This window comes from Procambarus clarkii, chromosome 89 (genome assembly GCF_040958095.1).
Source record: "Procambarus clarkii isolate CNS0578487 chromosome 89, FALCON_Pclarkii_2.0, whole genome shotgun sequence".
Lineage (NCBI taxonomy): Eukaryota > Metazoa > Arthropoda > Malacostraca > Decapoda > Cambaridae > Procambarus > Procambarus clarkii.
In genome coordinates, this window is record NC_091238.1 from 13001712 (window position 1) to 13014092 (window position 12381).

The 12381-nt window shown below is 47.2% G+C and overlaps 1 protein-coding gene across 1 annotated transcript; it reads left to right on the forward strand.

The window, feature by feature from the left end:
- The first annotated feature begins 7118 nt into the window (after positions 1 to 7118).
- LOC138359198 (mucin-17-like) lies at positions 7119 to 10951 on the forward strand. Its single transcript, XM_069318187.1, has 2 exons — positions 7119 to 7190; positions 8372 to 10951. The coding sequence occupies exons 1-2, from the start codon at positions 7119 to 7121 to the stop codon at positions 10949 to 10951; spliced, it is 2652 nt and encodes an 883-aa protein (XP_069174288.1).
- Positions 10952 to 12381: the final 1430 nt, after the last annotated feature.

Sequence of the window (12381 nt, forward strand, 5' to 3'; positions counted from 1 at the left end):
TTCTTTTGTATGTACACATATATATTTACTTTATTTGAACTTTGTTACAAAAAAAAGAGTTACATATGGGTTACAGAGATGGTTATCATAGGTTGTCGAGTTCCTCCAGCTCCTCAGATGGCGGGCAGGAACCCTGGATGCAGTGCGCATTTCCCCTCTGTATCGCCACACTGAGGCGCTGGAAAAGAAAGCTTGCAGCTCTTGGATCCCTTGTTGTTTCAATGAGCCTAGAACCCAGATCCTTCAAAAAAAATATATATATATATATATATATATATATATATATAATATATATATATATATATATATATTATATATATGTATATAACTGAAAACTCACACCCCAGAAGTGACTCGAACCCATACCCACAACTGGTATGTACAGGGACGCCTTAATCCGCTTGACCATCACGACCGGACATAAGGAAGTGATAGCCGAGGCTATATGAACCACTTCCCGCCGGCACTCGGATGGTAATCTTGGGCATAGCATTTTTTAGATTACCATCCGAGTGCCGGCGGGGAAGTGGTTCATATAGCCTCGGCTATCACTTCCTTATGTCCGGTCGTGATGGTCAAGCGGATTAAGGCGTCCCTGTACATACCAGTTGTGGGAGTATGGGTTCGAGTCACTTCTGGGGTGTGAGTTTTCAGTTGCATATTGTCCTGGGGACCATTCAGGCTTGTTCGCATTTGTGTTCCTCACGTGTGCCCCAAAGAATGAGGTGATTTGGTAAAATGCTATGCCCAAGATTACTATCCGAGTGCCGGCGGTGGGGTGGTTCAAATAGCCTCGGCTATCACCTCATTTTGTCCGGTCGTGATGGTCAAGTGGATTAAGGCGTCTTGTACATACCAGTTGCGTTGCTTCTGGGAGTATGGGTTCGAGTCACTTCTGGGGTGTGAGTTTTCAGTTGCATATTGTCCTGGGGACCATTCAGGCTTGTTCGCATTTGTGTTCCTCACGTGTGCCCCAAAGAATGAGGTGATTTGGTAAAATGCTATGCCCAAGATTACTATCCGAGTGCCGGCGGTGGGGTGGTTCAAATAGCCTCGGCTATCACCTCATTTTGTCTGGTCGTGATGGTCAAGTGGATTAAGGCGTCTTGTACATACCAGTTGCGTTGCTTCTGGGAGTATGGGTTCGAGTCACTTCTGGGGTGTGAGTTTTCAGTTGCATATTGTCCTGGGGACCATTCAGGCTTGTTCGCATTTGTGTTCCTCACGTGTGCCCCAAAGAATGAGGTGATTTGGTAAAATGCTATGCCCAAGATTACTATCAGAGTGCCGGCGGTGGGGTGGTTCAAATAGCCTCGGCTATCACCTCATTTTGTCCGGTCGTGATGGTCAAGTGGATTAAGGCGTCTTGTACATACCAGTTGCGTTGCTTCTGGGAGTATGGGTTCGAGTCACTTCTGGGGTGTGAGTTTTCAGTTGCATATTGTCCTGGGGACCATTCAGGCTTGTTCGCATTTGTGTTCCTCACGTGTGCCCCAAAGAATGAGGTGATTTGGTAAAATGCTATGCCCAAGATTACTATCAGAGTGCCGGCGGTGGGGTGGTTCAAATAGCCTCGGCTATCACCTCATTTTGTCCGGTCGTGATGGTCAAGTGGATTAAGGCGTCTTGTACTACCAGTTGCGTTGCTTCTGGGAGTATGGGTTCGAGTCACTTCTGGGGTGTGAGTTTTCAGTTATATATATATATATATATATATATATATATATATAATATATATATATATATATATATATATATATTGTGTGTGTGAAAATAAACACGTGATTAAGAATGTGACAATGTCAGACCACGGAGGAAAATGAAACAGGAATTTCCTTAAGTACTTTCGTATATTAAATACATCTTCAGAAGGAATGAAGATCATTCCTTCATCTTCCTGAAGATCATCTTCAGAAGGAATGATGATCATTCCTTCTGAAGATGTATTTAATATACGAAAGTACTTAAGGAAATTCCTGTTTCATTTTCCTCCGTGGTCTGACATTGTCATATATATATATATATATATATATATATATTATAGATAGATAGATTAATTTTTTGTGTTTATACAGGCTGTATAAACTACTGGTTAGTATTACATTTCATCTTTGTAAACGCATTAATCACATGTTAAAAAGACACCTCCAACACACACTGTTTATGTATGACAGTCGTAAATGTGTGTATTATGTAAGTAAGTTAGATTAGTATTTTAAAAGGACTGCAGTCACCTTCTGTGGTTGATTGTTCAATAAATCACTGAACTATATGCTTAACAGATCTCTAACCCTCTCCATGGAGGACAGAAGAAAATGTATATATGCTGCTTAGCATTGTAAATGTGTGGCCACGTCCGTGGTACAAAATCTACCTCCACCTTCAACACCTGTGGCGTCAGGTATTGAGTGCGCCAGATTATGTTGATGTGGGCGGGCAACCACATGGCAGCAGCGAGGGTGCCACTCCCACCACTACCATCCCCACCACTACCATCCCCACCCACTACCATCCCCACCCACTACCATCCCCACCCACTACCATCCCCCACCCACTACCATCCCCACCCATCCTCAGCCGTCCTTCACAACTGTACAACCACGACAGTCTCCAGCTGTGAACTGATATTTCAATATTACTCTAAAGTGAAGACGGAGAAATGGAAGATGGTCACATCAGTTATGTAACATTTTTAACCTGTCAGTTTTGACATGTGCTTCAGACAGGCATCCATATTTGGCTTGGTGCAGGGTCCTTCAATATTTATTTATTTTTCACATGTGGGTACAGGAGCAGACAACTTCGAGCCGGGCTCGGTGAGTAGAAGAACTCCCGAAACCTCTTTAGGTATGCTCCAGGTACTTCTGACTTGTGTTAGCAGGAGGTGTGTGTTCCCCTTCCCGTAACTCATGGGTTAAGCCTTATCCTGTCAGCCTTTTTCCTGTCAGCCTTTTCCTGTCAGCCTTTTCCATGAAACACGACCCGACAATCGGGTAACCACCAGTCACCCCATTATTGCGGGTGAACAGTGGCAGATAGTTGTACGAGCGATGCCCACTCAATCCTCCTTGGCCAGGGCTCGAACTCTGACGAAATATTAGTGTAAGCTATGCAGGCGATGAGTCACAATAGCGTGGCTAAAGTAATTTGACCAGACCACACACTAGAAGGTGAAGGGACGACGACGTTTCGGTCCGTCCTGGACCATTCCCAAGTCGATTGATCGACTTGTTCTCAAGTTGATCGACTTGAGAATGATCCAGGACGGACCGAAACGTCGTCGTCCCTTCACCTTCTAGTGTGTGGTCTGGTCAAATTAGTGTAAGCTAGTTGCAGTCTGCGCTTCTATTTATATTAGGATAAGTTTTGTTTTTAATAGGGAATACAGTGATAGTTTGTACCTATTATGGAAGTTACCTTATCTTGTGGTTACCTTGTGATGGCTTCGGGCTTAGCGTCCCCGTGGCCCGGTCATTGACCAGGCCTCCTCATTGCTGCCCTGGTCAACCAGGCTGTTGGACGCGGCTGCTCGCAGCCTGACGTATGAGTCTCAGCCTAGTTGATCAGGTATCCTTTGGAGGTGTTTATCCAGTTCTCATCTTGAACACTGTGAGGGGTCGGTCAGTTATGCCCCTTATGTGTAGTGGAAGCGTGTTGAACAGTCTCTGGCCGCATTTTATGTGCAATAACACCATGGTCACATTTGTCCGAAGGCTTTCGCGAAATCTATGTAAATTACATCTGCATTTTGCTTGTCTTCCATGGCATCTAGTGCCATGTCATTGTTTCAGCAACTGTGATAGGCAAGAGCGGTTTGTTCTGAAACCATGTTGTCCAGGGTTATGGAGATGCTGTGATTCTATGTATTTTGTGATCTTACTTCTTAGCACTCTTTGAAAGATTTTTATTATGTGATTTTTTATGATTTTTCTTCCACCTTTCAGAGCAGGAGAAATTACTGAAATAGAGGGAATACAGAGAACATATACGGCACTCATAGACGCGATAAACCATCCAAAATATTGGGACCGTCTTAAAGTTCTCTAGATGTACTCTGTGGAAAGTAGACAAGAGACATATCAATATATACATGGAAGATGCTGGAGGGCCAGATCCCAAGTTAGCACAGTAGAATAACAACATACTGGAGCGAAAGTTATATAAGGAAATGCAGAATAAAACCAGTGAGGAGTAGAGGTGCCACAGGCACAATCAGAGAACACTGTCTGAACATCAGAGGTCCACAGCTGTTCAACACCCTCCCAGCAAGCATTAGAAATGTCTCCGGATCAAAGGCGCAAGTCTTGAAGAAGCATTTAGATAAGTTCTTGCTAAAAGTGCCGAACCAAGCGGGTTGTTGTGGATGTGGGGGCCTGCGGGCTACTCCAAGCAACAGCCTGTTGGATCAAGTTATCACAAGTCGAGCCTGGCCTTAGGCCGAGCTCGGGGAGTAGAAGAACTCCCGAAGCCTTCTCCGTGTATGCTCTAGGTACCACTAGTCCTCGACGACTCCTTCACTACCTACCCATTTCCCTCACCACCACCTCCTTCTCATACCCTGTACGGGTAGTAAGCAAGTGGAATGCACTGAAAGAAGTTGTGGAAGCCACCTCCATCCACAACATTAAGGCGAGCTTCACCAAAGAATTCGAAAGTTAAATTAGGGCACAACAGAGACACCAAGGATAAGGTGGTGGGGCATCAAGATCTAGATCTCGCTTCCCCGAAATTTATTAATGGGTAAACAAGAGCACCTCCCCTCATTTTCTGTCTCCTCTCCCTGTAACACCCAGGAAAACCTCGCTCTCTCCTGGGAGAGGTCAGGTCCCATGTTGACCTTTACCACCTGCAGCGTCTTTGAAGTGCTGATGGGTCATCTTGTTGCAAATATCTTAATGGGAACATTCCTAGTCTGGCCAGTCAGGTTAAGGTTCAAAGTGACCTGACCCTGACCCCGAGGGTTTAGTCCTTGCTAAGTTCCTCAGGCCTCTCTCTCTCTCTCTACCCTCCCCGTTTCTCTCGCGCTCTCCTCTTTCTCACCCTTCCCTAATTCTCCTCTCGCTGTTATTCCCTGGCTAGTATGAGTAAGGAGTCAGGAAGGCTGACCTAACATAGCAAGTAGGGGTATTTGATCTTCCCCATAACACGCTGAGTGGTATGTTTTGTCAGTCATTAGTTATGAGAGAGTCTGGTAAACATTCATGTCAAAACAGCTTTAATTGAAATTCCGATAGAATGCTGAGGGTGATGTTTTTAACCAGATATAAGATATAAGGCACTTAGGTGAGCAGACGCTATAAGCCATCAACTTGTAGTTGGGAACAAGCTAACCACCACCAGCTGACACTAGCTAGAGCAGTTTCGGGTAAATATACCCTGCCGTATGATGATAGAATTATTATTATTCACATCTTTTTTGACAAAATTAATGACAATTTTGCCTAATATGAGGATTTCGATTAAGTCTTATTAAAGTGAGGATAATGCTGGTATTCACTGTCACGCAGGACAGAGGATCATACACAAGACAATAAGTCTAAACTGTAGGCTGAAGCACATATATATCATGGTTACAATCAATGTTTTAATGTATGGATACGTGAAAACAACTTTCTATTGTGCACTGCCACACAAGGGCAGGGATGGGTTCATAAGTGATGCAGCTTAGAAGTAATATAAATAAAAATTGTTCTTCATTCTTTAAAATGGAGAAGCAAATTTTGGATAAATTGTTAGGATGTCGTCCAGAACACCTGAGTCAATAAAATAGTTACACAGTTGGTGGTACAAGAGGCCAGGAGGTCTGAAGTCTTTTACGGTTTCACATTCAACAATAGAGTGTTCTAGTGAATGCATTAAAGGTTTATCACAGAGTTTACAATCTGAGTATTCTGGTAGTGGCTCAGCCTCACTAACCTGCCAGATGTGTCTATAGCCAAGGTGAATTCGCGCAATGACTACATCACATTGCCTGGTCCGATTACTGTGCTGACCATAACAAATACCTATTATTACAAAACTTGTCATAACTTTTAATACTGCAGCTTTCAGGTCTCTGGGCATTTCTTAGTTCTTCTAAATCTGAATTAATTTCTTTAATTTGTATATTTTTAATAATTGCATTAGATAGTCCAAAGTCATAATCAATGTTTTCTTTCCTGCAAGCTTCATTGGCCAATCGATCTACAAAGTCATGTTTTCCAACTCCAACATGGGATGGGATCAACAGAAATTGTATACAATAGTTATGATCGAATTAGAGTAACTGGTGCGACTGGAGCCAGTCTGCGTGTCATCAAGAGCCGGGTGGAGGACATGGAGTCTCCAGCTGCTGGGAGGCCGTGGTCCAAGATAACGTGTGATATCTCTGATGTTATTGGCCATGTCTTAATTTCTAACCATTTGCCAGTGTAGGATAGGAGTAGCTTAGGGATTTTTAGCGAATACAATAATTTCGTGTAAATAAAATCTTAATTTTCATCTTTATGTATCTCTGGTTCTTCCCTATTGTCACCTCCCGTGTATGTCATCAATGAGGTTGATGACATAGAACCGGTCCTTGTTAGGACCTCCCAAAATTCTCCAGCATTAAATTGTTTAACATTACTGTCAGTAACTGAGTACATCAAAAGAAGAAATCTCTCAGTAGTAATTATCGAAACCTTTGGATACATATTCCAAGTCAACATCAAGCCAAAAGTGTTATAAAATGGACACGGAAGTTCCCCCACAAACCATTGGTGATCCACTAATTAGTAATTAACAATACTCTTGTAGTAACGAATGTAATAGTGATGGCAGCCACTGTTTCTCCTTTGAATTGAGATTAAGCATTAACTTGCAAGTACCATTGTTCAGTGTGAGACCAGTGTTACCAGGTTACACTCAACTGTAAATAATGTTTAGATTTTATAAGGAAATATACTTAAGAGAACCAGTGTGTATAAACCTACAGTGGAATGGTAGGTGTTACAATGATAGCAGGTGTTACAATGATAGCAGGTGTTACAATGGAAGCAGGTGTTATAATGGTAACAGGTGTTACAGTGGTAGCAGGTGTTACAATGGTAGCAGGTGTTACAATGGTAGCAGGTGTTACAATGGTAGCAGGCGTAACAATGGTAGCAGGTGTTACAATGGAATGTGTTATAATGGTAACAGGTGTTACAATGGTAGCAGGTGTTACAATGGTAACAGGTGTTACAATGGTAGCAGGTGTTAAACACCCCCATCTCCCCTCTCCCACTTTCTTTTCCTCTCTCCTGCTGTTTACATTAGTGTCTCGATATCAACAGTAACACAACATCACCCTACGTACTGAGCAGGCCTTGATATATTGGCTCATTAGCACCATAATTGGAAGCTTTTACAATGTGCACATTGTAATTACGGACCATTTAATGTCCCCGAGAAGCGTCAACAGCGCGAGAACTGATGTTCGGCCGTTAATGATTGGATCATTAGTGAGGTGACTACTTGCAAACAGTTTGATCTGCCATTCAGGGCTCACATGTTGTTTGTGCGGCTGTGGGCGTGGCGGGGACTGTTAGCCAGGAGGTGCTCGTTACCAGTGACAGGTGTGTGTTGATGGTTGTAGCTGGGAGGTGTGTTGATGGTTGTAGCTGGGAGGTGTGTTGATGGTTGTGGCTGACAGGTGTGTTGATGGTTGTGGCTGACAGGTGTGTTGATGGTTGTGGCTGACAGGTGTGTTGATGGTTGTGGCTGACAGGTGTGTTGATGGTTGTGGCTGACAGGTGTGTTGATGGTTGTGGCTGACAGGTGTGTTGATGGTTGTGGCTGACAGGTGTGTTGATGGTTGTGGCTGACAGGTGTGTTGATGGTTGTGGCTGACAGGTGTGTTGATGGTTGTGGCTGACAGGTGTGTTGATGGTTGTGGCTGACAGGTGTGTTGATGGTTGTGGCTGACAGGTGTGTTGATGGTTGTGGCTGACAGGTGTGTTCATGGTTGTGCCTGACAGGCAAGTGTGTGGCTATGGCTGACGGGTGGTGGTGACTGCAGTGATTGACGGTTGGCGTTGACGGCAGGGATTGACGGGTGGCGTTGACGGGTAGCGTTGACGGCAGGGATTGACGGGCATTGGACGACCGTGGTAGCCTGTAGTGACAGGCGCCCAACACCACCATCACAGAGCACTATCAACACCACAGACCGATGACTATTCATCATCTTCCACTAGATGTAAGAAATATTACCCCGAACCAAGGCTGAACATGTGAGCCTGCGGGCCGCTACCAACAACAACCTTATCGATCAGTTAGCCCCTAAACAAGCCCGGCCAGAGTCCGGGTTGCTTAGGGTACAACGCTGGAGACATCTTAATGCTCTCTTCCTCTTTTATAACAATTTAAGGAGGTTGTCTTGTCGTCAACGCCACCTGTCAACCACTGTCGTCAACGCCACCTGTCAACCACTGTCGTCAACGCCACCTGTCAACCACTGTCGTCAACGCCACCTGTCAACCACTGTCGTCAACGCCACCTGTCAACCACTGTCGTCAACGCCACCTGTCAACCACTGTCGTCAACGCCACCTTGGCAATCACTGTCGTCAACGCCACCTGTCAACCACTGTCGTCAACGCCACCTGTCAACCACTGTCGTCAACGCCACCTGTCAACCACTGTCGTCCAACGCCACCTGTCAACCACTGTCGTCAACGCCACCTGTCAACCACTGTCGTCAACGCCACCTGTCAACCACTGTCGTCAACGCCACCTGTCAACCACTGTCGTCAACGCCACCTGTCAACCACTGTCGTCAACGCCACCTGTCAACCACTGTCGTCAACGCCACCTGTCAACCACTGTCGTCAACGCCACCTGTCAACACTGTCGTCAACGCCACCTGTCAACCACTGCCGTCAACGCCACCTGTCAACCACTGCCGTCAACGCCACCTGTTCAACCACTGCCGTCAACGCCACTGTCAACCACTGCCGTCAACGCCACCTGTCAACACTGCCGTCAACGCCACCTGTCAACCACTGTCGTCAACGCCACCTGTCAACCACTGTCGTCAACGCCACCTGTCAACCACTGTCGTCAACGCCACCTGTCAACCACTGTCGTCAACGCCACCTGTCAACCACTGTCGTCAACGCCACCTGTCAACCACTGTCGTCAACGCCACCTGTCAACCACTGTCGTCAACGCCACCTGTCAACCACTGTCGTCAACGCCACCTGTCAACCACTGTCGTCAACGCCACCTGTCAACCACTGTCGTCAACGCCACCCTGTCAACCACTGTCGTCAACGCCACCTGTCAACCACTGTCGTCAACGCCACCTGTCAACCACTGTCGTCAACGCCACCTGTCAACCCCTGTCGTCAACGCACACCTGTCAACCCCTGTCGTCAACGCCACCTGGCAACCACTGTCGTCAACGCCACCTGTCAACCACTGCCGTCAACGCCACCTGTCAACCACTGCCGTCAACGCCACCTGTCAACCACTGCCGTCAACGCCACCTGTCAACCACTGCCGTCAACGCCACCTGTCAACCACTGCCGTCAACGCCACCTGTCAACCACAGCCGTCAACGCCACCTGTCAACCACTGCCGTCAACGCCACCGTGTCAACCACTGCCGTCAACGCCACCTGTCAACCACTGCCGTCAACGCCACCTGTCAACCACTGCCGTCAACGCCACCTGTCAACCACTGCCGTCAGCGCCACCTGTCAACCACTGCCGTCAGCGCCACCTGTCAACCACTGCCGTCAGCGCCACCTGCAACCCACTGCCGTCAACGCCACCTGTCAACCACTGCCGTCAACGCCACCTGTCAACCACTGTCGTCAAACGCCACCTGTCAACCACTGTCGTCAACGCCACCTGTCAACCACTGCCGTCAACGCCACCTGTCAACCACTGCCGTCAACGTCACCTGTCACCACTGTCGTCAACGCCACCTGTCAACCACTGTCGTCAACGCCAACTTGTCAACCACTGCCGTCAACGACACCTGTCAACCACTGCCGTCAACGACACCTGTCAACCACTGCCGTCAACGACACCTGTCAACCACTGCCGTCAACGCCACCTGTCAACCACTGCCGTCAACGCCACCTGTCAACCACTGCCGTCAACGCCACTTGTCAACCACTGCCGTCAACGACACCTGTCAACCACTGCCGTCAACGTCACCTGTCAACCACTGCCGTCAACGTCACCTGTCAACCACTGTCGTCAACGCCACCTGTCAACCACTGTCGTCAACGCCACCTGTCAACCACTGCCGTCAACGCCACCTGTCAACCACTGCCGTCAACGCCACCTGTCAACCACTGCCGTCAACGCCACCTGTCAACCACTGCCGTCAACGCCACCTGTCAACCACTGCCGTCAACGCCACCTGTCAACCACTGCCGTCAACGCCACCTGTCAACCACTGCCGTCAACGCCACCTGTCAACCACTGCCGTCAACGCCACCTGTCAACCACTGCCGTCAACGCCACCTGTCAACCACTGCCGTCAACGCCACCTGTCAACCACTGCCGTCAACGCCACCTGTCAACCACTGCCGTCAACGCCACTTGTCAACCACTGCCGTCAACGCCACCTGTCAACCACTGCCGTCAACGCCACCTGTCAACCACTGTCGTCAACGCCACTTGTCAACCACTGCCGTCAACGCCACCTGTCAACCACTGCCGTCAACGCCACCTGTCAACCACTGCCGTCAACGCCACCTGTCAACCACTGCCGTCAACGCCACCTGTCAACCACTGTCGTCAACGCCACCTGTCAACCACTGCCGTCAACGACACCTGTCAACCACTGCCGTCAACGACACCTGTCAACCACTGCCGTCAACGCCACCTGTCAACCACTGTCGTCAACGCCACCTGTCAACCACTGCCGTCAACGACACCTGTCAACCACTGCCGTCAAGGCCACCTGTCTGTTCACCGTGCCTGTTCTTCTAGGGTTGAGAGAGGGAACTCCCTAACCAGGCCTAGCAGCTAAGTTCTCTTGATTCACACTAATTGCAATTGTTCTGCAAGGTTTTCAAGTTTGTTCTTGTGTTCTGAGATTCAGGTCCCATGGTGAGCTGCATATTTTAGCACTAATCTAAACTTGGCTGCGTATATTATCTACTTAGTAATTGTTTATATTCTTAAATGCCGTTCGTGCTTGTTCCAGCTTCCTATGTGCTGTGGATTTTGTTAATGTACTTCTGATGTCACTTCTGGAATTATATTTACAGGCAAGACTTAGCGGTTCCTGTTGCTGCCTTCCTCTTAAACGAGATATGCCTTCTGGTGTTCCATAGCTTTGTCCTATCTGCATTACCTTACATTTGTTGGGGTTGAACTCTTTACAACCATTTGTGTGCCCACTCAGAAGTTTGTAAATACACGTCACAGCTTCGTGTCATCCTGTACTCTTCAAGTCACTTGTGTTGTCCCGTCTCGAGTACTGCTCAGTACTCACTTTCCCCTTTAGAGCAGGAGAGATTGCTGAAATAGAGGGAATACAACGAAGATATACGGCTCAAAGTTCTCCAAATGTACTCTCTAGAAAGGAGACGAGAGAGATACCAAATAATATACACATGGAAAATACTGGAGGGTCAGGTCCCAAATCTACACAGTAAAATAACGACGTACTGGAGTGAACGATATGGAAGAAAATGCAGGATTGAACCAGTGAAGAGCAGAGGTGCCATAGGCACAATCAGAGAACACTGTATAAACATCAGAGGTCCGCGGTTGTTCAACGTCCTCCCAGCGACTATTAGAAATATTGCCGGAACAACCGTGGCCATCTTCAAGAGAAAACTGGACTGTTTTCTAAGAGAAGTTCCGGATCAGCCGGGCTGTGGTGGGTATGTGGGCCTGCGGGCCGCTCCAAGCAACCAGTCGAGCCTGGCCTCGGGCCGGGCTTGGGGAGTAGAAGAACTCCCAGAACCCCATCAAGCAGGTATCTGCAAAGGATGACACAGTATTATTAATTGTGTCCTTGTCGATGTCTGATATGAGGATGAGAAAAAGTACTGGAGCAAGCATAGTACCCTGAGGGACTGAGCTCTTCACGGTTGATGGACCAGATTTTATTGTGTTGACTATTACACATTGGGTTTTGTTAGTGAAGAAATTGTAGATCTATCTGCCTATTTTTCCGGTAATTCCTTTTGAACACATTTTATGCGCAATAACACCATGGTCACATTTGTCAAAGTCTTTTGCGAAATCTGTGTAAATTACATCAGCATTTTATTTGTCTTCCATGGCATCTAGTGCCATGTCATAGTGGCCCAGCAACTATGACAGGCAAGAGCGCCCTGTTCTGAAACCATGTTCTCCGGGGTTATGGAGATGCTGGGATTCCATGTGTTTTGTGATCTTACTTCTTA